The sequence below is a fragment of the Rattus rattus genome, chromosome 5 (genome assembly GCF_011064425.1).
Source record: "Rattus rattus isolate New Zealand chromosome 5, Rrattus_CSIRO_v1, whole genome shotgun sequence".
Taxonomy (NCBI): Eukaryota; Metazoa; Chordata; class Mammalia; order Rodentia; family Muridae; genus Rattus; species Rattus rattus.
In genome coordinates, this window is record NC_046158.1 from 119,196,721 (window position 1) to 119,223,572 (window position 26,852).

Genomic DNA, 26,852 nt, shown 5'->3' on the forward strand with positions numbered 1-26,852 from the left:
AAGGACATCTTCCTGAACATCTGGCATAGCGAGGGAGCACGTGGAGAACAAATGCAAAATTAAACCAACAACTATCAAAGAAAGTAGTAAAAATAAAACCAACCAAATTGGATTTGGGGTAACCTCTGGTTAAATTTAGTAGATTAAATACATGTATTTATCTCCACACCCTCTTGAAATCCCAGAAAATGTTAGATGGAAAAGGAAGGGGGGGCGAGAGGGAGGTGAAGATGACCAGAGAAGTTTAAGAAAAAAGAAAAGGAAAAAAAGGCAGTGGGGAAGGACAGACAGACAAGCAGCTATTTCCCTTGTAGAACTAGTGTACTGGCTAGTGTTTATGTCAAGTTAACATGGGTTAAGCTTATCTAGGTAGAAGGAATATTAATTATTTAAAAAAGTATCCACAGAGTTGCCCTGTAGGCAGGTCTGTAGGGCATTTTCTTGATTGATGACTGATGTGGGAGGGCCCATCTCACTGTGGGTGGTACCACCCCTGAACAGTGGTCCTCTGTACCATGAAAAGGCAGGCTGAGCAAGGAAGCAACACTCCCCCATGAGTCTGCATTAGCTCCTACTTCCAGGTTCCTTCAGTGATGGGCTGTGATGTGGAACTGTAAGCTGATATAAGACCTTTCCTAGGGGCTGGAGAGATGGCTCAGCGGTTAAGAGCACTAACTGCACTTCCTGGGGTCCTGAGTTCAATTCCCAGCAACCACATGGTGGCTCACAACCATCTGTAATGGGATCTGATGCCCTCTGCTGGTGTGTCTGAAGACAGCAACAGTGTACTCATAGATAAAGTAAGGCCTTTCCTCCCTAACTTGTTTTACCACAGCAATAGAGAGACTAATGAAACTTGTGTAAAGCTATGAAAGTTAAAACTCAAGTTACACACACACACACACACACACACACACACACACACACACACACACACACACACACTATTTTAGCTACAAAACTGAAAAAGATTAGAAACCAGAGGCTTAAATCTCTAAAGGCAAAAGTACAGAGGAGACATGAAATGAAGGTAGTCAGTCCAATATCTGAAAGTCTTCAAGTCAGGGCTCATTAAACTATGACCTAAGAAAAACATTTTAAGCATTTTAAATGGTTGCTTAGAAAATAAGAAAAGAAAGGTGAGAGAGGAGAGGAAAAGAGCACAGGGAGAAGACAAGTAGGTAGCAGGGACCATAATGAAGCTCGGGTAAAGTAAATGACCTTTATTCTCTCAGCCGTTTACAGAAAGCTTAGTGTCTCTAGTTAGGATTATTATTATCCAACCTGGGGAGGAAAGCATTTATCAGGCTTAAGCTTCCACATCACTGTTCATCACTGAAGGAAGTCAGGACAGGAACTGAAACCAGGCAGAAACATGCAGGCAGGAACTGAAGCAGAGGAGGCTTGTTCCTCAGGGCTTGCTCAGCCTTCATACAGAAGGCAGGAACATCAGCTCGGGAGTGGTCCCACCATAGACCTGACCTTCCTCTGCAGATCCCCTCCACAAGACAGACAGCCCAATCTTCTAGAGGTGTTTTCTTAATTGCAGTTCCCGCCTCTCGGATGACTCCAGCTATATTAAGCTGGCTTAAAACTAGCCAGCACACTTGCCAATCCCTGATCTAGGGTCCAGGATTCTCACTAGAAAGAAGTATGTTTCTGATCATGCAGAGATTGGATAATCTTCCAGAAAACTAAGATGCTCAAGAAAGAAAACCTATTTCACACACACACACCCCAAAAACAAAACTAAACAACAACAAAAACAACTTGTCCTTGACCTAAGGAGAAGACAAAGGGCGGGGAGAGGGTCAAGGAGGGCGGGGAGAGGGTCAAGGGAGGGATCAGAGGCCACCCTCTCCCCCCATCTCAGTATTAATCACTTGTCTTCTAGCTAGAACAGAACACCAGGCCAAAGCTGCTTAAGAAAGGGGTTTATTTTGGCTGAGTGTTCAAGCCTTCTAGCCACATTGCTATAAGGACAATAAAACACAATCCCGAATTAAAATCTGCTTTACCTGTCGCCTAATTTTTTTCTACCTAACTGCTATACTCTATATCAAGGCAGGAACTCTTTGGCCATGTGTGATTCTGCTTATGAATCTTCATTTTTGGCTGACTTGCTTTTGATGCTTATGTAGCTGATTTGCCAACCTTTCCTGTTTAAGGCTTCTGTGTTGTAAATTTTACAGGAAAACCTTCTCTAGTGGAAAATTATGAAAAAATTTTGTCCATGTTTCCTACTTGTACTTTTACAATTACAGACTTTAATTTTAAGACTTGAAACTTCTGGAATTAATTTTGAGATAAAGATTACAGTGGAGATCTTGTGGTCGACTATACTTCTAGAATGGTGAGCCAATTTGAATAAAACTTTGTTAGAAAAGTTATTCCTTATATAGCGACTTAATGTACTTTTTCTACTCACTTTAATTTTTTCTACTGATTTGAAATATATTTTATCATATCAGTTTTTCACATCTATTTGAACCCAGAAATTGTTGAAATAATGAAGACTATTCTCATGTCCCAGTCTTGCAGCATATTCTACTTGATTGAGCTCTCATTCATTATATGAAGTAATCTTCTTTGCTTTCATATGGATTTAAAAATAGCATTCCTTAGTGGCCGTGCCTTCTATTCCTATTGAAAATTTTATCTGAACATTATTCAATTAAATTATTTGATAATTTTTTCTTACAACTCAAATATGTTGAAAAAATTCCCTTACATTTTTGCTCAAATACATGCAACTGCAGAATGTACTGATAACAATTTTTTTCTCAGGTCTTAGCCTTTCCAAATATCCTTTCTTATTTACCACCATCCAATATTTCTAAAACAAACAAAAAATTCATGCTGAGTGACCTTCAACGCACAAAACAGAACAAAACTCAAACCCAACAAAATAAAAGTCCTCACACTTTTTGTTGTTTGTTTTGTTTTGTTTCTGGTTGAGCTCATCACATTTTACTTTTAAAACACCTCACGGTCTGGACTCTGCCCCTTTCTTCGTGTTTACCTTGTTTTATATAACATTTTTAAATTCACATCACAGGGAATTTCAATCAAGCCCCCTTCCCTCCTCTCCTCCTGGTCCCACCCTTACTAGCCCAACTCGAGACCATAGGAAAGAGCCAACCCCTGACACTATTAATGATATTTGCCTCTGCTTGCAGAGAGAAAGCATGACTGTCTCCTGAGAGGCTTCACTCAGCAGTGGATGGAAACAGACCCACAGCCAAACATCAGGTGAACTCAGGGAGTCTAGTGGAGGAATGGGAGTACAGAAGTGGGCAAGCCAGAGGAGTCAAGGACACCAGAAGAAGACCTACAAAGTCAACCAACCTGGGACTATAGGCTCACAGAGACAGGGCCAGAAACCAGGAAGCACAATGGAGATGGACTTAGACCCCTACACATTTGTAACAAAAGTGCAGCTTGGTTTTCATGTGGGCTCCCTAATATCAGATTGGAGGCTGTCTCAGTCTCTGCTCTTTGCCACTGGGTTCCCTTCCCCCTACCTGGACTGTCTAGTTGAACCATAGCGGGAGAGGATGCAACGTATACTTTGAAGAGAGGCTTGATGTCACATTGTCTTATGAGTAAGAGTGAAACTGAATCGGAAAACTTTTGATTTAATTAGTCAAAAGTACATGGAAGACTTTACTGATTCAGTACTTAGAACATGAGAGGCATTTTAAGACAATTCTGAAGGAACAGAGGCTTTGCTTATTATATTCAAATTCCCATATGTATGCCTACCCTATGTCTGTTACAATGTAATTCAGGATGCCGGCCGGGGTTTATGAGCAGTGTCCTTTGCTTCAGAACGCAGTTGGTGTGCTTTGTTTTAATATGGAGTTGGCAAATAAAGTGGAAATGATCAAATAGTGCAGACAGACAGCTGGAAGAGACTGGACCGATCTCTGCATAGAGATCTTAACCAGCGTTAGCCTGTTAAGAGCACCATACACCTTCCGGGCTGCTGCTGCTCTGTGCTTTGATTTTTTGCATCATTTCCTACACTCATTTGGCCAGGGTACAAACTGCTTTCACTCTGCTTACTGTACACAGCCCACTACACTTAAGAACAGTTACTGATGGCTCCTATGTCTGGAGACGGTGGAATTTTAAAAAGACAACACGAAAGAGTGCCCAGTGGTCAGAACATTGCAGAGTCTCAGTATTTGTACAGGATCCCGGAGCATTACTGAAAGGCAATCAATCCCAGCATGGAAGCAACACGTCCCTGGTATACACAGCACTAAGACACACTAGGTCTGGGCACACAGGAGAGTTCTGCCATATCAAGAAGTTCAGAACTAGTTTACCAAAACAAGGAAGACAGATCAGGTGTGCAGAGCAAGGGACCAGAAATGCTCAAAGTACTCAGTGTTGGGAAGAAAGAGAAACACATGCACACGCAAATAGGAGTTTGTGGGCACGCACACATACACAACTGACTATACTGAAAAGTTCAAAGTGTAATGGTTAGGCTCTGGTGGGTCAGAGTTCTTACTGCACTGAAACTGAATGAATAAGAAGAAACCCGGAAATCTATGGTATATGAAAAGCGTTGAAAGCCTGAAGGCTCAGAGCATCAAGAAGGTGACACCACCTGACAAGATCTTTTGCTTGCCAAGAAGAGAACACAGCAAGCAAATCAATCAGGGAAATTTAATGGATGCCAACTACATTCTTTACTATTTCAGAGTCAAGAAGTGCTGTTGGACCAAGGCTCCCACAACGAGGAGCTTTGCACCAGGGGTGTTCCTTCCCTTCCCACTGGAAGTGTCACTTATGTAAGCTCTTTTTATCCTACATAATCAAAGGAAGGGGTTACAAAGTCAATCACTAAAAGAGTGTATAGACAGCTCTGGAACTTCTCCTTCACGCTCCTTAACATGGCACTGCTTGAAATAGCCCCACGGACAATCGAATCGGAGGCTAACATGGAGACTTCAGGTGGCAGAATCCACTGCTAATCCGCCTTTCTGAAACCATGGTGTTTGAAATGTCAGTAAAAGATTTAAAAAGGAACAAGAGAAAGGTTATAAAGGAGGCCCCTCTGAGCTAAATGAACAGCACACACCAAGGTCCTAAGGAGTTAAAGAACCTAGATATTTAGAAAAACAAAAATAAGGTGGAAAAGGTCAACACAATGGACAAGACCTGAAGTGAGTCTGAAGGGTCAAGGGTCAAGTGGAAACCTTATCTCAGAGTACTTGCCTACTTCACAGCTTGGAAAGTTGTCAGAGGTGTGAAAATATTTTAAAACAAAATCTTTAGAGAAGAAATTCAAATGAGCTGTTCTTTGTTCAAGCTGCTGTTAGGAAAAGGAGTAGGAAGACTGCCAAGGGGTTTCTCTGAAGGTCATGGGGAGAGTTTCTAAGGAAGTGTAGACATGGACCCTTGACAGCCCCCTTTTCTTTGGGCCTAATATGTTCTGTCAGGGTGGCCGGAGGTAGACTGTTCCTTCTCGTGGGGCTAAATTAAGATAAAAGTGAGGCAAGCGGCTATTTGGATGAATTCAGTCAGGTGAACAGAGAAGAGCAGTGAGTCACTGCTTCTCAGCAGAAGGCCCATGTGCCAGCATGGAGTGTGAGGTCTGCTTACTGACGTCAGTCCCCCTTTTAAGTCATGTCATTTATATGTCCTCCTACCATGATGTAATGTCCACGCAGTGGAATGAAGATGGATGTCAGAATTCTGGGCATCATGAGGTTGACCACTGTGAAATTCCTTCTCTGATCCAAGGCTATGAATTTCTTCCCTCTTCTTACCAGTTCGCTAGGCACTGTTTAATCTCTGGAATTCTCTCTGTGTCCTAATTTAGCAAAGCCTAAATACCTTAGAGTACTAGATATGATGTTTTCTTTTTTTCTTTCTTCCTTTCTTTCTTTCTTTCTTTCCTTCTTTCTTCCTTCCTTCCTTCCTTTCTTCTTCCTCCTCCTTCTCCTCCTCTTCCTGTTCTTCTAAATAAATAAAATCATGAAATTCTTTTCCACCTTGGTTGTGGAATTTTAATGGCTATGCTTGATTTAATGGCATATTTTATACATCCCATACTCTCCCAGAAGCCTTGGGCAGTAAGAAACTGTAGTGATAACTGGAGTTTTGGTTTCTTTGAAAAACTCAGAAATGTAAGAGTATGTTTTGTTTTAATCCAAGTGTGGGTCAGGGGCTGATTTAGACTGTCCATGGCAGCTGACTATGATTTGCCTCATGCTTTAGCAGGGGTGTGATTTTGCCAGCTGCAGACAGTTTCTGTAATTGTGCAATGTTTGAAATTCTGGGAGCTTTTCAGAGGATATATAAATGCTCGAGCTCTAAGAGATGGGGTGAGCTCTTGTTGGTGGGCATTTGTTAAGTAGTCGTGGACAGGGAAGAAACAACAAGAAGAAATTAGATATCCCTGACTTGCCCCAAGGAACTCAACACCCCTAGTCAGCAGGAAGTGGTCTAATGACACCTTTCTGATCCCTGACATCACTCAAGGGTCTTTTTCCTTTCCCCTCTGCCCTTTTTTCTTTCTTATCTGGTGCTAGTGGGTTGAAAGGAGAAAAGAAAAAAGGGAGCAGAACGGTTGGAAGGAAGAAAGGAGATCCCCAACATAGCAAAAGATAGCTACAGGAAACCTTTCGCTATGTCTCATAAATAAAATAAAAAGAAGAACTGAAGAATTAAATCATAAATTTCTTAAGGCTGGCAGATAGGGAAAAATGAGTCACAAATGAAGAAAATGATAAATTAAAACACTAAATTAGTGGAACCTTAAAATTTTCAGGAAATCTAGAACCAAAGAAAACTAAAAATTATCAGTTCATTTCTTGACACAATATTAGCAAAGGAACAGGCTGGTTTGTCAGTCATGTTTAATGTAGAGAGGGCTGGAAAGATAACAAGCTTCAAGCAACTCTAAAGGAAAAGAAAATGTTTATAACGAGGAAAAGTCAAAGCAAAGCAGGTAACTGGAAGTAAACGCATGAGCAAGGCAACATGTAAGCAAGTTTATCTTCTTGTCCATAACAGAGGAGAGGATTACAAATGAGCTCCACAGGCTATAATCTTATGAAAAGCCTAATCACTGAGGGAATAAATATATGAATGCAGGATGGTACATATGTAATAGGATGACTTTAGGAAATGAAGAGTCTTTAAAATCCAGCAAAGGGCAGATGGAGACTTAAGCTTATCCCGTGTCTACCACCTGAGGTGTAGTTCTCATGTGTAGTTTTCCTCTGTCTTCTGACAAGGACAAAACTAACATGCTAAAACAAATATCTGCTACTTGCTTTAATTACATTTTGTTGTATTTATATGGGTTATTTGAAGTCAGAAATGAAGAGAAAAACTCAATTCAGGAATAAAAGGTACCGCATGCTAACACAAAGCAAATAATATGGGAATCAAAATCTTATTATTATGCAAAATAAATGAACATTTCCTTCCTCAGATATCTAGGCACTCTGAGGATATAGGAAGCCCTCAGTCAATTCTAATACAAGCAACCCACACAGAAGGAAATATGCTTGCTTGTATATGCCTAGCCAAACAGACCAAGGAAGGCTGCTGAGTGGCTACACTTGGGCAGCACACTCATCCCTGATCTAGTCAGCAAGGTCAGGTTACTACTCTGACCCAGAGAGGCTAGGCCAAGCTCTCCCAAATGGCAATTTGTATGATTCTCCCCAGTTAAAGGAATCTGTAAGAATGAAAGCTGTGGGCGAACACTGACTACACATGTGCGTGAGTGAGTACATGTAGGTGCACACATACACACTTTTCTACATACTGAGAGATACTGTGGGTGAAGCTTTCTTTACTAAACTAGATAGAGGACCCTACACTCTCTCCTCCCAATCTCCCCTCCCCTCCTTCCTTCCCTCCCTCCCTCTCTTCCTCTCTCCTTCCTTCCCTCCCTACCTTTCTAGCTCCCTCCCTCCCTGTATGTGTAAAAATTATTTCACTGGGCAGCATCTCTGCTCAAACAGAAGCCCAGTGATGAACGTGTGCTAATCTTCACCATCCACTGCATTAGCCACACACTGAGCACTTTAAATAATGATATTAAAACTGAAAAACCTTTGCTTCTGAGTTTTCCGCCATTTGAAAATTAAAAAGATTAGTGGAAAGAATATACTTGAAAACTTTGAGAAATATGAAGTGCTTTATAATAGCCATGTAGTATTAGTACAATGTGTGAATAAATTTAATTTGTCATGTTTTTCCCTGGCTAGCAATACAGAGAACAATACTTTCTCAAGATGCTGGGCTCACCACAATTCAGCCAGCCACATGATCACCACTGTAAATCACCAATACCCTTCAGTATTCGTAGTTGTGAAGCTAGAACAGCGGCTAGCTTAAGTCTCCACAGCACACTGTCAGGTGACAATAATTTCAAATATGATGGCTTTGCTGGAAACAACCCTATCAAAGAATATCTGTATAAAGAGCTTAGTGAGAAAACAGATATTCAACATACCCTTCCTCTCTTCACATGAGGAAACATTTTATAATGTATTTAGCAACAACAGAAAATCAGGCCTACTGTGATTTAAACAAGTTGGAATTTACTTTTTCCCTCAAATAAGTACTCTGGTGCTAAGTGCACTAGCAGTAGCCGGTGCAGAGTCAAGTCCATGATTACTGTGTTTGGCCTTTCTGTCCACCATGACTGTCTGCCTGTTGTTACACCAGAAATCACATTCATTTTCTTTTTTTTTTTAAATTGGATATTTTATGTATTTACATTTCAAATGTTATCTCCCTCCCACAACTATGTGGATGCTCCCCCTCCCACCCACCCACTCCCACTTCATCACCTTGGCATTCCTCTACATGGGGGACACAAGCCTCCACAGGACCAAGGGCTTTTCCTACTACTGATGCCAGACAATGCCATCCTCTGCTACATATGAGGCTGAAGCTCTTTTTCAAATCTGAAGATTGTAGAAGGGGTGATATCCTTTTGATGTGGAAAAAAACATTTCTCCATGCTTCTACACTTACTTGATTCTTGATTCCTTATTAAGTTGTAATTTTTACAAACAGGAATATGTTCAAAAGTTACATTTTTATTCTTTCTATAAATTTAAGTAATTGTTTGCTTAATGTTATACCTCTAATTAATTTCTCAAGATCTATAAAACACTTCAGTAGTTTCAATTTTACTACATGGTACATAGTTTCATTTCAATTTAAAGCCCCAAAGATTTGCTTTCCTCGAAAGTCAATGTCAGCCTACAGAAAAAGCATTCCATATGTAAAATATGGACATTACGAATACACCTGAACACAAAAACAATCAACCAACTCACTTGTCCCAATCTCCCCTCCTCTTTCCCCCTCCCTGTATGTGTAAAAATTCTCCATGTTTATTTCACTGGGCAGCATCTCTGCTTAAACAGAAGCCCAGTGATGAACGTGTGCTAATCTTCACCATCCACTGCATTAGCCACACACTGAGCACTTTAAATAATGATATTAAAACTGAAAAAAATGTAAACTTAATTCTTATTAATTAGTAGGAACATAAAGCTAGTGCCTGCTAAATGGGAAAACACACCCCTAGGTAGACTTTAGATATGGTATAACTTCTCCACGGAAGTATACGTGCTTAGTATGAACGACGCCATGTGTTCCCTGCCCAGCCCTAACAAACAAAGCTGCTGTGGTGGTCTGAACAAGAGTGGCCCCGAAGACTCACATATTTGAGTGCTTAGGATTGTTGAAGTAGGTGTGGGCTTGCTGGAGGAAGTGTGTCATTGGTGGTGGGGTTTCAAAAACCCAAGTCAGGCCAAGAGTCCCTCGCTCTTCCTGCTGCATGCAGACACAGATGTAGACCTCTCACCTACGTTTTCAGCACCACATCTGCCTGTCCTCCACCATGCTACCCTGCCCTGAGGGTAAGGGACTAAACCTCCGTACTGTAAGCTACCCCCAGTGAGATGCTTTCTGTTTTAAGAAGTGCTGTGTGGTGGTGGTATCTCTCTATAGTAGAACGATCCCAAACAGTTGTTTAGAGCTAAATACAAAACAAGTGCAAACAAAAGTACGGAAACTAAGTAAGACTGCTACATGCTAACAATTGGTGAAAAACAGACCATGGATCTTAAAGAGAGCAGGGAGGGATACATGGGAGAGTCTGAAGGAAGACACAGAAGGGAGAAATGCTATAATTAAGTTATAAATCTCTAAAGTGAAAATAACAAGATTGGTGCATTATATCAATAGCAATGTCTTGTAATATTAGAGCTTTGTAACAGGTTATCATTGGAGAAAATTAAGTAATGAATAAACATATATTATATCTTAAAGTGGCAAGTGAATGTAAAAATTGTACTGAATTATAACTTTAATTTTTAAAAGTCAAACACTTAAACATGCAATAAATCAAGAAGGGCAAAGAAACCTAACCCTGAGTAGAAAGGAGTGGAACAGTTAGGACACAGCTCTTCGAGGAAATGAGATCTTACCTCCCAATGGGATAAAGTGGGATAAAGGGATAAAGAGAAATAAAAACAGGAGGATTAAAAGGGTTGGGGGATGGAATGGCAGGGGTAGAGAGAGGAAGATGGTGAGGCATAACTAATACTAAAGGTCTTTTGAAAAGCCATATGGAAATCTACTACTGTAGAAGCTTCATAAAATAATTAAATATATAGAAGGAATGTACATGGAGCTACCACATAATGGGGAGCAAAATACCCTAACAAATATCATATGCTATTAAGTAAAATCATTTCTGCTAGGAATAGGGTACCTCTTTTTCAGCTATGGGCCACTGGAGTCCCATAGACACATCCAAAAATTACAGGCTTTGCAATTGCTATTGTTTACCCTCCACAACCTGATGGTAAGAACCCATCGTTAAACATCACATACTTATGTCATAGAACATGAAGACTGGTACTCACGTAGAAGCTTTAAGCCTACTGGCTAACATTCACAGTGCTGAGCTGGTATATATCCACCAGAGGAGAAGAGTAATCATTAACCACACGAGCCACAAACCATATGAGCTACAGTATGATCAGAACGTATGATATGCCCAGTGGTGGGATAGTAGCACTAAAGTCAGGAGGAACCAGGCACTTTTTAGTTTGATCTAAGCTCTACTCCATGAGATGGGGCCCCTACCTGATACTGTTAAGGGGGCCAAAAACATGAGGCTAAGTCATAGGCTCTTGGAGAAAATCTACTATCAGCTAAATGAACATAGCATTGAAACTCCCGGAGAGATCCTGCTATACATCACTATACTTCCAAAACTGTGTCTTACTCAACCCTCAATAACGAAGCTTCTTATGTTCTTGCAGTACATAGTAATTAATAGAGAAATCCACAACTGGACAGCATGCAGAGAAGAAAAGACTTTGAAGAGCTCATCCCTAAGTGAGATGTTTATACCAAATCCCTAGCCACAAGGCTCCAGAATTTACACAAAAGAACAGGCAGAGGGTTTGAAGAACCAGGGGCAGTGACTTCAAGGAAACAGCAGGTTTTCCAAACACAACAGAAGAGATGCAAATATGAACTCATAGAAACTGCGACCACATGCATGAGGCCTACACAAGCTCAAGCTGGACAAAACCCCAGCATGGAAGGGGAGAAACACGCACTAAATCCTATCCAGGGACAAGAAGGTATTTAAAACTGAAATGTTTGGGAATTTTCTTCAATGACATGATACTATGTCTATTAACCACCATGGTGGGCAGGCTCCACCCATGCTGAGGAGTGGTTGGCTAACATAAATTGGACTCTGTATTTTTGGCTTTGGTTCTTAAGAGAATGGGTAGGTAGGGAAACGGAGGAAGACTTGTAAGAAGGGAAATAACACAATCAAAGTACACTGTATACAATTCTCAAAGGATAAATCAAACCATTCATCTTAAAACAGACAAAACTCAAGCAATTATTTTTAGTTATAGTTATCTGTATTTTAAAAGTTGATCAATATTGCTGATATGTAGTTTAAAGAGGGCAGTCTGGCACCTAAGGAAGCTTCCACTGTGTCCTAAAAGCTAGTGAAAAGCTAAATGCATAAGTTACCCTTTCACACTGCAGGGTTAAAATACACATCAACAGCAAATTAAGCGGGTGGATAGTTGTGGCACATGTCTTTAAATCCAGCAGGGGCAGAGGGGCAGAGGGGCAGAGGGGCAGAGGGGCAGAGGGGCAGAGGGGCAGAGGGGCAGAGGGGCAGAGGGGCAGGGGCAGGGGGCAGAGGGGCAGGCGCAGAGGCTGGGGCAGAAAGGAAGAGTGGGGCAGAGAGAGGCAGAGGTAGAGACAGAGCTAGAGGCAGAGAGGGGCAGAGAGGCAGAGGGGCAGAGGGGCAGAGAGGCAGAGGGGCAGAGAGGCAGGCAGAGAGGGCAGAGAGGCAGAGAGGCAGAGAGGCAGAGAGGCAGAGAGGTGTGAGAGGCAGAGGCAGAGGAGGCAGAGAGGCAGAGAGGGCAGAGGCAGGTGGATCTCTGTGGAGTTTGGGGTGAGCTTGTCTACAAAGTGAGTTCTAGGGCAGCCAAGACTGTTACAGAGACAACTAACACAGGTTTATTTTACATAACAGAGTGAGGGTCCTGGAAAGAAAGAATTTGGGACAGGAAGGGAGCAGACATGAATACTTATGGCCAACTCACTTTCTTCTTTTTCTTCAGTCAGTTCAGGACTCTGGTTCATGGAAGGGTGACACCCACACTTCACGTATGACTCCACATATCAATTAACCTAATGTATATAATACTTGTCTCCTAAGTAATTACAGATTTTGCCAGATGGACAATCAGTATCACCAATCACACTGAACAAAATGAAAATATAAAAATCCATCTTAGATCCATGAGAGAAATGAGGTGATAGAATTGCTTGCCCTGTGACCTGAGGACCCAGCTATACCGCTCCTGGGCATACAGCCAAAAGATGCTCCAACATATAACAAGGACACATGCTCCACTATGTTCATAGCAACCTTATTTATAATAGCGAGAAGCTAGAAACAACCCAGATGTCCTTCATCAGAAGAATGGATACAGAAAATGTGGTACATTTACACAATGGAATACTACTAAGCTATCAAAAACAATGACTACATGAAATTCATAGGTAAATGAATGGAACTAGAAAATATCATCCTGAGTGAGGTAACCCAATCACAAACAAACAAACAAACAAACAAACAAACAAACAAAAAAACCTACACATGATATGCACTCACTGTTAAGTGGATATTAGCCCAAAAGCTCAAATTACCCAAGATACAATCCACAGACCACATGAAGTTCAAGAAGGACAATCAAAGTGTGTATTCTTCAGCCCTTCTTAGAAAGGGGAACAAAAATATTCATAGGAAGAGATATGGAGACAAAGTTTGGAACAGAGACTGAAGGAAAGGCCATCCAGAGACTACCCTACCTGGGGATCCAGCCCATATATTGCCACCAAACCCAGACAATATTGCTGATGCCAAGAAGTGCATGGTGACAGGAGCCTGATATAGCTGTCTCCTGAGAGGCCATGCCAGAACATGACAAATACAGAGGCAGATGCTCACAGCCAACCATTGAACTGAGAACAGGGTCCCCAGTGGAGGAGTTAGAGAAAGGATTAAAGGAGCTGAAGGGGTTTGCAATCCCATAAGAACAACAATATCAACCAACCAGAGTTCCCAGGGACTAATCCACCATCCAAAGAGTACACATGGACAGACCCATGGATTCAGCTGCATATGTAGCAGAGGATGGCCTTGTTGGGCATCAATGGGAGGAGAAGCCCTTGGTCCTGCCAAGGCTTGATTGCCCTAGTGTAGGGCAATGTCAGGGTGGGGAGGTGGGAAGGGCTGGGTGGGTGGTTGGGGGAATAAGAAGGGGGTGGGAAGATGGGATAGGGAGTTTATGGACAGGAAACTAGGAAAGGGGATAACATTTGAAATGTAATTAAAAAAAAAAATCCCTTGCCCTGAACAGAGCAGCATCCCCTCTGTGGAACCAGAGCCAACGTAGGGAAAACTTGACAAATTGCATTTGCTGGAGATTTGATGTGGAAAGTCTGACATGAGTCAACTCCAGTCACAAGAGGATGCCTACACTTTCATGGGCCTGAACTCCAGAAATTAGAGCTGGTTCTCACATGGGTGTCTCTGTAATAACAGCCACACTATTGAAAAGTCGAGTGATGAAGCAACAGGGCGTGCACAGCAGCAGGCAGGCATCTGCCAGTGAGATGCAGCCACACCTTTTTGCTTTTTATTTTATACAAGATCTCACTAATGTGTCAAGCTGCCCCTTTAGCTGGTGAACATTGTGCCTCAGCCTCCCAGGGAGCAAAAATGACAGACCTGCATTATCTAAGATAATCTGATTTTTAAACAAGCAATACACCTAAGATAAATCTCAAAATTAATACATATGTAGAGTCAGCCAGTTTGTGAAAATTTGATCATATCAATAATTGTGAGGCAAATCTAAATTAAAAAAAGAAGGTATCTATTAACTTCAATAAAGGCATTCTGTTCTTCAATAGGCCTTACCACTTGAGAAACTCTTTTACCAGAACCTAAATTTGTGTGGTTTTATCTAAGCCTAAACAACCAAGGGGAAGAAGAAAACCGAACTGTAGCCCCATTAACTATCATATCCCTCCCAAATATGGGGCTATAAAATAGTTCTCCCAGCCTGAACTACCACACACTAAAGGTCTACTTACATGACTCCTTACAACTCCACAGTTGACACACTACTGTGGGAGACTCCACAGCTACGATGATGCGTTAGGGAGGGAGATAAATATGATCAAAATGCATATGAAATTCTCAAAGAATAAAAAAATTAAAAATAATAAAGATGGTAGGTAGATAGCAGATGATTACCTTAAAAGAATATGAAGAGATTAAGAATTCATTCATGGATTGGGGATTTAGCTCAGTGGTAGAGCTCTTGCCTAGCAAGCGCAAGGCCCTGGGTTCGGTCCTCACCTCCGGGGGAAAAAAAATTCATTCATGATGAAATGATACAGATAATTTAAATCCCTTCCAGTAAAGAAACAGATTCATTATAGAATCATGATTAACTCAGTGATTAATTTTACTCAGTGACATCTGAGAAGTGTCAACACACTTTAAGTTGTCAGGTATGGCGGTGGACTATAAAGTAGTACTGGAGAAGCCAAGATAGAGGGCAGCCTTGGCTGAGACCATGGGAGGGTCGTGGGGGAAGGCAGGCTATTAAGTGGACATTTAAACTACACTATTGTGTCTCCATACCTATTTAAAATGCTGAGAAAGTAGACAGCTAACAGATAGAAGACTATGAAGACAAACCTTTTAGCAATTATTTTTCTTTCTGACAAAAAAGTACGAGCTTCAGATGAACAAAATGGGGTTTTTAACTTGGTTATTATATAAAAGTTTTCTGTCCGTGTTGCAAAAATAATCTTTAAATTTGTTTTTATGATTTTTGTAAAAATTACATAAAAAGCAAAAATTGGAGTATTTCATATTTCCATAAGATGAAAAAAGTAATCATTAACTTACTTCAATCACTGCCTGAAAAGATTTCAACCATACAACTCTGGAGAGTAACCTGATATCGCTACTCTAAGTCTTAATACAGATTTTTCATTGGTATATTATTTGATATATAACTGTATTTTTACAAGTAATTTAGATGAGCCCATGAGCTACTCCAAGGATCGAGTAAAGTTTTGGAACTTGAAGGAGTTTTGGGGACCCTGAGGATCTGCCTCCTCACTCTTCAACGAAGAAAAGGACCAGTCTTTTGTACACAGACAGGTAATTATAGCACCAGTTCGCTCAAAGAACTCAACTTCCTTACTCTCAGTCCAGGCCTCCACTAAATCTAATTTATTTCATTCCAAGTACTTTGTAATGATCACATGTGCTTCCTGAATTTTTTTTATTTCCTAATCCCATGTCCAAATCATCTGATTAAAAAGAATTTTAGATTTATAGACTGACTCCAATAGAGAACCAAGAGAATTTAGCATGGCCAAGGAATTTTTAAATTTCCTCTTACCTAATGTTCTTGACCTTAAAAGAGAGAAAGCCACTTAAGCAACTGGCTACACCCAATGGATGAGACACAAAACTAAAAAGGACCAGCTGCCCCAAGTCTTAGGATGTCTATATTTTACACAAAATTACAGAACAAATCAATAATCACTGGCTAACAAGATAACCCTCAATTCTTCCAAGATAACTTTTAGCTATTAAATAAGCAAAGTCAGTTACCTGAGCTCTATAAAATACCCTGTTCCTTTCTAGCTCAAGACATTTTTAAGATGGGGCTCAATAAGCAGTCAATAATAGGGTCTCAGGAGTAAAACTGACCAATATCATTAGCAATTTTTGAATTACACAAAACAAGAGCAAAGAAGCAGAAAACAGTTACATTTAAGGAGTCTCTCGACTCAGATCTGGAGGAGAACTAACAGTGAGTGACTCTGGGGCTTCACATTAAGTAGGGTCCTTCAGGTGGAATGGATATGAGGGGAAGTTACCATGTGCTATAATTATACACCTGTCACAGGATTTCTATGAAGTTAACTTTAATGAACCTCAACTTTCAATTCTTATTATTCCTTCTCTTTGATGTATACATATGCCATATGTATACAATGACAACAAATCATATAAATCATGTTATTAGGCCAAAAAATCACTTTTCTTAAGAGCATTCACTGCTATTAATGAAAGAAAAGAGTAAGATCTGTGTCTGAATTACAGATCTTAGAACTTAACATGAATGCAATCAATCTTCTCTGGACATTCATGATTCATAGACCAGAAGTCCTATTCACAATTTATTCCTCAATTTGTACGTTGATATCAAATAGCACTTACTTACTTACACACACACACACACACACACACACACACACACACACACACACACACACACACACACACACGAGGTGGGTGAATGGAGAGAGAGAGACAGAAAGAATGAATGAATCTTTTTCTTTTTTTGAAAAACATTTTTCACTGGATATTTTATGTTTCAAATTCTCCCTTCTAAGAAGGACTGAAGCATCCACACTTTGGTCTTCCTTCTTCTTGAGCTTCATGTGTTCTGTAAATTGTATCTTTGGTATTCCAAGCTTTTGGGCTAGTATCACTTGGCAGTGAGTGGATACCATGTGTGTTCTTCTGTGACTGGGTTACCTCACTCAGGATGCTATTTTTTAGTTCCTTCCCTTTGCTTAAGAATTTCATGAAATCATTGTTTGCCTTTATAACCTTAGCATAAGGAATGTTAAAAGATGGTTCACTGGTCAAGAACACTAGCTGCTCTTCCAGAAGAACTGGCTTCAACTTGCAGAAGCCACATGATGGCTTACAAACAATTGCAACTCCAGTTCCAAAGCATCCAAGGCATTTTCCTGACCTCCTTGTGCACCAAGCGTATACAAGGTACACAGACACGTACGCAGGCAATACACCCGTAAGAATGTAAGAAAACACCTGTTCAAAATCTCCTCCTAGTTAAGTAAGTTTTCCTTTGGTCATTCAATTTTCCAATCAAATAAATACTATTTTTTTGAGCATAATTTGTTATTTTCTCTCTGAGTGGCTGAAAACCTTTTTTCTAACGGAGCATACTACTTTTAATAGATTAAGGTGATAACTTACCATTCTGAGGAGGTCATTCAGGTTTTCAGACCCCTCCATTTTCCTATGAGTAAATTCACAAGAATTTGGTTCTACTCTCTGAGCTTCTGTGTGGGCTTTTGCAACTTCTATATTGTGACAACTTCAGATGGCACAGTCCTTGGGGTAAGTAAGGGATTGAAAAAGCAACAGTTTGGAGAAATACTTACTTAGCCTGGCCCCCTAAGAATCCAAAAATAGGACTGGGAATTAATGTGCAACTTGTGGGAAAACTAAAGAGGGCTGCTCACTGGCAAGAGTTTCTGCTCCTCTTCACAAGTTGACAGGAGCAAAGGCCTCACTAAAAACGCTGACAGGGAATGTGTGCCTGGGAAGGTGTGCTGTGTATCATTCGAGTGTCTGTGGTCAGTGGTTGCTGTGTAGGTTAAGGAAGCTCTAAGCTACAGCTACCACGATGAATTCAATGGTAGCATAGGCTAATTGCCCACAGGCAGCTGGAGGGCAAATCACATCTCAGCAGAAGCCAAGAGCAGGAGAAACGTATTACACACTGTTCCTTCCTGACAGTGCCCTAGAACACAAATGCTTCCTGAAATCCAGGTGCCTCCAGAAAAGAAATAGTACAAAGTTTTATTTACACACACATACACACACACACACACACACACGCACACACACACACACACACACACACACACACACACACACACACACGGATATAAAAAGACAATAAGCTGGGGTTGGGGATTTTGCTCAGTGGTAGAGCACTTGCCTAGCAAGCGCAACGCCCTGGGTTCGATCCCCAGCTCCAGAAAAAAAAAAAAAAAAAAGACAATAAGCTTATGTGGTGCTTATGTGACTAGCAAAATGGAAAGGCAACAATTAGAATTAGAGAAGATAAACTGATGCAGTAGGAACCCCTTTAAGAACCTCCAGCACATACTGTGGAAGAGGTGGGGCTGGAAGTGTGGGTCCAAGGCTACCTAAGGGTCTGCCTCAGCTGCAGGTACAGAAAGTATGCATTTAGAACCATGCAGCCAGGCCCACTGAAAATTCTTTTACAGCCTCAGCATGGAAACTAGAGCTCAACAGACTGAACACAATTGTCAGCTTGTTGAGATAACAAGCTCCTCATCCCAGAGCGTCATCTGCCAAGCAGACCTTCCTTCTACATGTCCTCTGCAACTGACATGCTCTGAAATGGCACCCTCACTGGCACAGGACACCTAAGTCACCATCTACTGTCCTTCCTGAACTTTGGAGCATGGCCATTGCATTTGATTCCAGATTCACTGACAGCCAAACTACATCTTCTCAAATGGGATTTAAAACCCCTCCACGTGTGTCCTTCTGGAGAAACTCTCATCCCCAGGGTACCTGTCTTAAGGTTCCTTTTGCTGAGGTAAAACACTGTGACTCAACTTGGGGAGAAAGGAGTTTATTCAGTGTACAACTCTCTAGTCATGCTCTATCTCTAAGCAAGGTCAGGGTGGGAACTCCACGAAGTTGGAGGCAAGAACTGAAGCAGAGGCAGTGGAGGATCACTGCTATTGGCTTGCTAGGCCTGCTTTCTTATACAACTCGAGATCACCTGCCCAAGTGTAGCACCTTCCGCAGCAGGCTAGGTCTTCCTACATCAATTATCAAGTAAGAAAATGCCACAGGTTTCCCTAGAGCTAGTCTAATGGAGACATTTTCTCAACTGAGGTTTCCTTTACTCAGATCACCCTGGCCTGTGTCAAGCTGACATAACCACTAGCCAGCACAGTCCCAAACAGACTTCTTTAATCTTAGAGCTACTGCCTATCAGAGGTAGAAATTCTGCATTTTAGCCTTCACCCATTTAATCTACTGTATGGTTTCTAAATCCTGGTTAGGGCAGGAGTGCACTATCTACTTTGTCTCCAAACCTAAGTCCCCTGCTTTTTCACTGATGCCTTCCTCACCTAAAATAGACAAAAAAAAATGTCCTTCCTCCAACCTCAGATTATTCCCATACACATACACATGTGCACATCTAGTTAGAGGACCTGGCAAATGTCCAGGCAGGATTCCATCTTGACCCTGTGCAGTGCACACGGCAATAAAATGTGCAGGATACAACACTGACTTTATCAAAAGAATGAACCCTGTTTGCGTTTCAAACATGCTAGATAGCACATGGTGCCTTGAACTCCTTTGTCAGAATTTTATTCCAGTACATGGCATTTTAATGCTAGATAAGGTCTCAGAATCTAGACACTAAATTAGTTGAATTATTGACATCCTGTTGTAGTAGCTACTGTGATAGGATTTCTGTTCAGAAATAATATTAAGTGCAGGTCTAACTTTATGCTGGAGGCAGATGTGGAAAACCTGACTCCTGGTGTATACAGCTCAGAGAAATTCTCTGTACTTAAACGGAGTCCTTGTCTCAACATTCCACTTACTGATAAACTTGTTTTGCATAGTCTCCAACAGAGCTTGGTGAGCGTCTTCAGCTTGTAAAGCGTGTGAACATTCTCTAGCCAGTATGGTGCGCACAAGATGCTCTCCACATCCTACAAGTCCAAGAAAAACACGGTTGAGGAAAAGCAATACTCAATGCTTTGCTTGTCTCAATAACATAAAACATTCACGTGCATAACTTACAAAGTAGTTATGTAGCAGGACAACCCAGTGAGGGAATAAACTGACTTCTGCAAACAGTCTGCTAATTTCAGTAACGAGATTCAGTACAATATAAAAAAACATAGGTCTTTTTAATCTCAAAAGAAAACAGGTAAAATAAAGGAAACCCCTCTTTCAGAGGAATAATGTGTATAACACAGAAATGCAGATTCTGCACCTAGAGTTCTGCTTCATTCCCACTAACGAGTAGCTACAAACCATCCTGTTGGTTGGCTTAAGTCTCTCATTTGAGAAAAAAAAAAAAAAAAAAAGGTACCTATAGCTATTGACCATTTTCTTTCTGATTCACCACTTCCTGGATGGCTGGGGAGAAACATAGGCATCCAGGTACTGTCTGAATCTCTCTCTACCCATTGTTGTTCAGAGACTCATATACCAACAGTGTGGAGAGGACAGAGCAAAACAGTCCTGTCTTACAGCCCTTCTAACATGCATACAGCTTTCAGAAATAAAGCCTCTGTGTCATTCTAAAGAAAATGTCTATTTGGGGGCTAGAGAGAAGGTTCGCAAGGTTTAAAAAAAAAAAGTGTCCTTACAGAGAGAGGACCTAGGTTCAGTCCCCAGAACCTACAACTGTCTGTAACTCTGGGAGATCTGACACCCTTTTATGGCTGCTGTGGGCACCAGGCATACACATGATGCAGGTACATTCACAAATGCAAAACATTCATACATATAAAAGAAAAAAGAAAAGGCTGGAAGGGAGTGACAAACCGGGGAGTAAAGGTGGGATGGGGTAAGTGGGAGGGGTTTATCTGTGAGATGAACGTGGAGCACTCAGACACACACTGGAGCACTCAGACACACACTGGAGCACTCAGACACACACTGGAGCACTCAGACACACACTGGAGCACTCAGACACACACTGGAGCACTCACACACACACTGGAGCACTCAGACACACACAGTGGAGCACTCACACACACACTGGAGCACTCACACACACACTGGAGCACTCACACACACACAGTGGAGCACTCAGACACACACTGGAGCACTCAGACACACACAGTGGAGCACTCACACACACACTGGAGCACTCACACACACACTGGAGCACTCAGACACACACTGGCGCACACACACACACACTGGAGCACTCAGACACACACAGTGGAGCACTCAGACACACAGTGGAGCACTCAGACACACAGTGGAGCACTCAGACACACACACTGGAGCACTCAGACACACACTGGAGCACTCAGACACACACAGTGGAGCACTCAGACACACACTGGAGCACTCAGACACACACACTGGAGCACACACACACACACTGGAGCACACACACACACACTGGAGCACACACACACACACACAGGAGCACACAGACACACACAGGGAGCACTCACACACACACTGGAGCACTCAGACACACACACACACACACACTGGAGCACTCAGACACACACACACACACACACGGAGCACTCAGACACACACAGTGGAGCACTCAGACACACTGGAGCACTCAGACACACACTGTGAGCACACAGACACACACACTGGAGCACTCAGACACACACACTGGAGCACTCACACACACACAGTGGAGCACTCACACACACACTGGAGCACTCAGACACACACTGGAGCACTCAGACACACACTGGAGCACTCAGACACACACAGGAGCACTCACACACACACACTGGAGCACTCAGACACACACAGTGGAGCACTCCAGACACACACACAGTGAGCACTCAGACACACACTGAGCACTCAGCACACAGACACACACACAATGGAGCACTCAGACACACACACTGGAGCACTCAGACACACACAGGAGCACTCAGACACACACAGGGGAGCACACACACACACACGACACACACACACACACGGGACACACTCACACACACACGGGAGCACACACACACACTGGAGCACTCAGACACACACTGGAGCACTCAGACACACACTGGAGCACTCAGACACACACAGTGGAGCACTCAGACACACACAGTGGAGCACTCAGACACACACAGTGGAGCACTCAGACACACACTGGAGCACTCAGACACACACTGGAGCACTCAGACACACACTGGAGCACTCAGACACACACAGTGGAGCACTCAGACACACACTGGAGCACTCAGACACACACAGTGGAGCACTCAGACACACACTGGAGCACTCAGACACACACAGTGGAGCACTCAGACACACACTGGAGCACTCAGACACACACAGTGGAGCACTCACACACACACTGGAGCACTCACACACACACTGGAGCACTCACACACACACACTGGAGCACTCAGACACACACTGGAGCACTCACACACACTGGAGCACTCACACACACACATGTGGAGCACTCAGACACACACTGGAGCACTCAGACACACACACTGGAGCACTCAGACACACACACTGGAGCACTCAGACACACACAATGGAGCACTCAGACACACACTGGAGCACTCAGACACACACAGGGCACTCAGACACACACACACTCAGACACACACTACTGGGCACTCAGACACACACACTGGAGCACTCAGACACACACAGTGGAGCACTCAGACACACACTGGAGCACTCAGACACACACTGGGCACTCAGACACACACACAGTGGAGCACTCAGACACACACTGGAGCACTCAGACACACACTGGGCACTCAGACACACACACTGGAGCACTCAGACACACACTGGAGCACTCAGACACACACTGGAGCACTCAGACACACACTGGAGCACTCAGACACACACTGGAGCACTCAGACACACACAGTGGAGCACACAGACACACACAGTCAGGGAGCACTCACACACACACACACACACTTGAGCACACAGACACACACACTGGAGCACTCACACACACACTGGAGCACTCACACACACACAGTGGAGCACTCAGACACACACACTGGAGCACTCAGACACACACTGGAGCACTCAGACACACACTGGAGCACTCACACACACACACTAGAGCACACAGACACACACTGGAGCACTCAGACACACACTGGAGCACTCACACACACACACACATGGAGCACTCAGACACACACAGTGGGCACTCAGACACACACACTGGAGCACTCAGACACACACTGGAGCACTCAGACACACATTGGAGCACTCAGACACACACTGGAGCACTCAGACACACACTGGAGCACTCAGACACACACACACACAGTGAGCACTCAGACACACACACTGGAGCACTCAGACACACACACTGGAGCACTCCACACACTGAGCACTCACACACTGGAGCACTCAGACACACACACTGGAGCACTCAGACACACACTGGAGCACTCAGACACACACTGGAGCACTCACACACACACTGGAGCACTCAGACACACACACTGGAGCACTCAGACACACACTGGAGCACTCAGGGAGCACTCACACACACACTGGAGCACTCACACACACACACTGGAGCACTCAGACACACACTGGAGCACTCAGACACACACTGGAGCACTCAGACACACACTGGAGCACTCAGACACACACACGAGAGCACTCAGACACACACGAGAGCACTCAGACACACACTGGAGCACTCAGACACACACTGGAGCACTCAGACACACACTGGAGCACTCAGACACACACTGGAGCACTCAGACACACACTGGAGCACTCAGACACACACACTGGAGCACTCAGACACACACTGGAGCACTCAGACACACACACTGGAGCACTCAGACACACACTGGAGCACTCAGACACACACTGGAGCACTCAGACACACACTGGAGCACTCAGACACACACAGTGGAGCACTCAGACACACACACTGGAGCACTCAGACACACACTGGAGCACTCAGACACACACTGGAGCACTCAGACACACACTGGAGCACTCAGACACACACTGGAGCACTCAGACACACACACACTGGAGCCTCAGACACACTGGAGCACTCAGACACACACAGCACACACACTGAGCACTCAGACACACACTGGAGCACTCAGACACACACAGTGGAGCACTCACACACACAGACACACACACACAGGGGAGCACACACACACACACAGGGGCACACACACACACACACGGGAGCACTCACACACACACTGGAGCACTCAGACACACACTGGAGCACTCAGACACACACTGTGGAGCACTCAGACACACACACTGGAGCACTCAGACACACAATGGAGCACTCAGACACACACTGGAGCACTCACACACACACTGGAGCACTCAGACACACACACACTGGAGCACTCAGACACACACTGGAGCACTCAGACACACACTGGAGCACTCAGACACACACTGGAGCACTCAGACACACACACACTGGAGCACTCAGACACACTGGAGCACAGACACACACTGGAGCACTCAGACACACACTGGAGCACTCAGACACACACAATGGAGCACTCAGACACACACTGGAGCACTCACACACACACTGGAGCACTCAGACACACACAGTGGAGCACTCAGACACACACTGGAGCACTCAGACACACACTGGAGCACTCAGACACACACCCGGCTCGTATACACAACTAGATGTGTATAAGAGACAGCACACACACACTGGGGCACACAAACACACACACTGGAGCACTCAGACACACACTGGAGCACTCAGACACACACACTGGAGCACTCACACACACACTGGAGCACACACACACACACTCACACACACACACACACTGGAGCACTCAGACACACACAGCACTCAGACACACACAGTGGAGCACTCACACACACACTGGAGCACTCAGACACACACACTGGAGCACTCAGACACACACAGTGGAGCACTCAGACACACACTGGAGCACTCAGACACACACAGTGGAGCACTCAGACACACACTGGAGCACTCAGACACACACTGGAGCACTCAGACACACACTGGAGCACTCAGACACACACAGTGGAGCACTCAGACACACACAGTGGAGCACACAGACACACACACTGGAGCACACAGACACACACTGGAGCACTCAGACACACACTGGAGCACTCAGACACACACACAGTGGAGCACTCAGATACACACAGTGGAGCACTCAGACACACACTGGAGCACTCACACACACACACTGGAGCACTCAGACACACACAGTGGAGCACTCAGACACACACAGTAGAGCACTCACACACACACAGTCGAGCACTCAGACACACACAGGGAGCACTCAGACACACACTGAGCACTCAGACACACACTGGGCACTCAGACACACACTGGAGCACTCCAGACACACACTGGAGCACTCAGACACACACACCTGGAGCACTCACACACACACTGGAGCACTCAGACACACACACTGGAGCACTCAGACACACACACACTGGAGCACTCAGACACACACTGGAGCACTCAGACACACACTGGAGCACTGGACACACTGCACTCAGACACACACTGGAGCACTCAGACACACACTGGAGCACTCAGACACACACAGTGGAGCACTCAGACACACACTGGAGCACTCAGACACACACTGGAGCACTCAGACACACACACTGGAGCACTCAGACACACACAGTGGAGCACTCAGACACACACTGGAGCACTCAGACACACACACTGGAGCACTCAGACACACACTGGAGCACTCAGACACACACTGGAGCACTCAGACACACACACTGGCGCACTCAGACACACACTGGAGCACTCAGACACACACTGGAGCACTCAGACACACACAGTGGAGCACTCAGACACACACTGGAGCACTCAGACACACACTGGAGCACTCAGACACACAGTGGAGCACTCAGACACACAGTGGAGCACTCAGACACACACAGCACTCAGACACACACTGGAGCACTCAGACACACACTGGAGCACTCAGACACACACTGGAGCACTCAGATACACACAGTGGAGCACTCAGACACACACTGGAGCACTCAGACACACAGTGGAGCACTCAGACACACACACTGGAGCACTCAGACACACACTGGAGCACTCAGACACACACTGGAGCACTCAGACACACACTGGAGCACACACACACACACTCTAGCAGCACACAGACACACACAGTGGAGCACTCAGACACACAGTGGAGCACTCAGACACACACTGGAGCACTCAGACACACACTGGAGCACTCAGACACACACAGGAGCACTCAGACACACACATGGAGCACTCAGACACAGGGACACACACACACAGTGGAGCACTCAGACACACACTGGAGCACTCAGACACACACAGTGGAGCACACAGACACACACAGTGGAGCACACAGACACACACAGGGGAACCCACAGACACACAGTGGAGCACCCACACACACAGTGGAGCACCCAGACACACACTGAGCACTCAGACACACAGCACTCAGCACACAGTGGAGCACTCAGACACACACTGGAGCACCTAGACACCAGTGGAGACACACACACACTGAGCACCTAGACACAGTGGAGCACTCAGACACACACAGTGGAGCACTCCAGACACAGTGGAGCACAGACACACTGGAGCACCCACACACACTGAGCACCCAGACACACACACTGGAGC

General features: G+C 44.0%; 1 protein-coding gene across 2 annotated transcripts in view; it reads right to left on the minus strand.

Moving 5' to 3' along the window:
- Tasp1 (taspase 1) overlaps window positions 1–26,852 on the minus strand; it is a 227,889-nt gene that overhangs the window by 47,689 nt on the left and 153,348 nt on the right. For both annotated transcript variants that reach the window (XM_032904306.1, XM_032904304.1), the window contains exon 11: window positions 20,062–20,172. In XM_032904306.1, coding sequence (XP_032760197.1) covers window positions 20,062–20,172 — 111 coding nt within the window. The remainder of the gene's footprint in view (window positions 1–20,061; window positions 20,173–26,852) is intronic.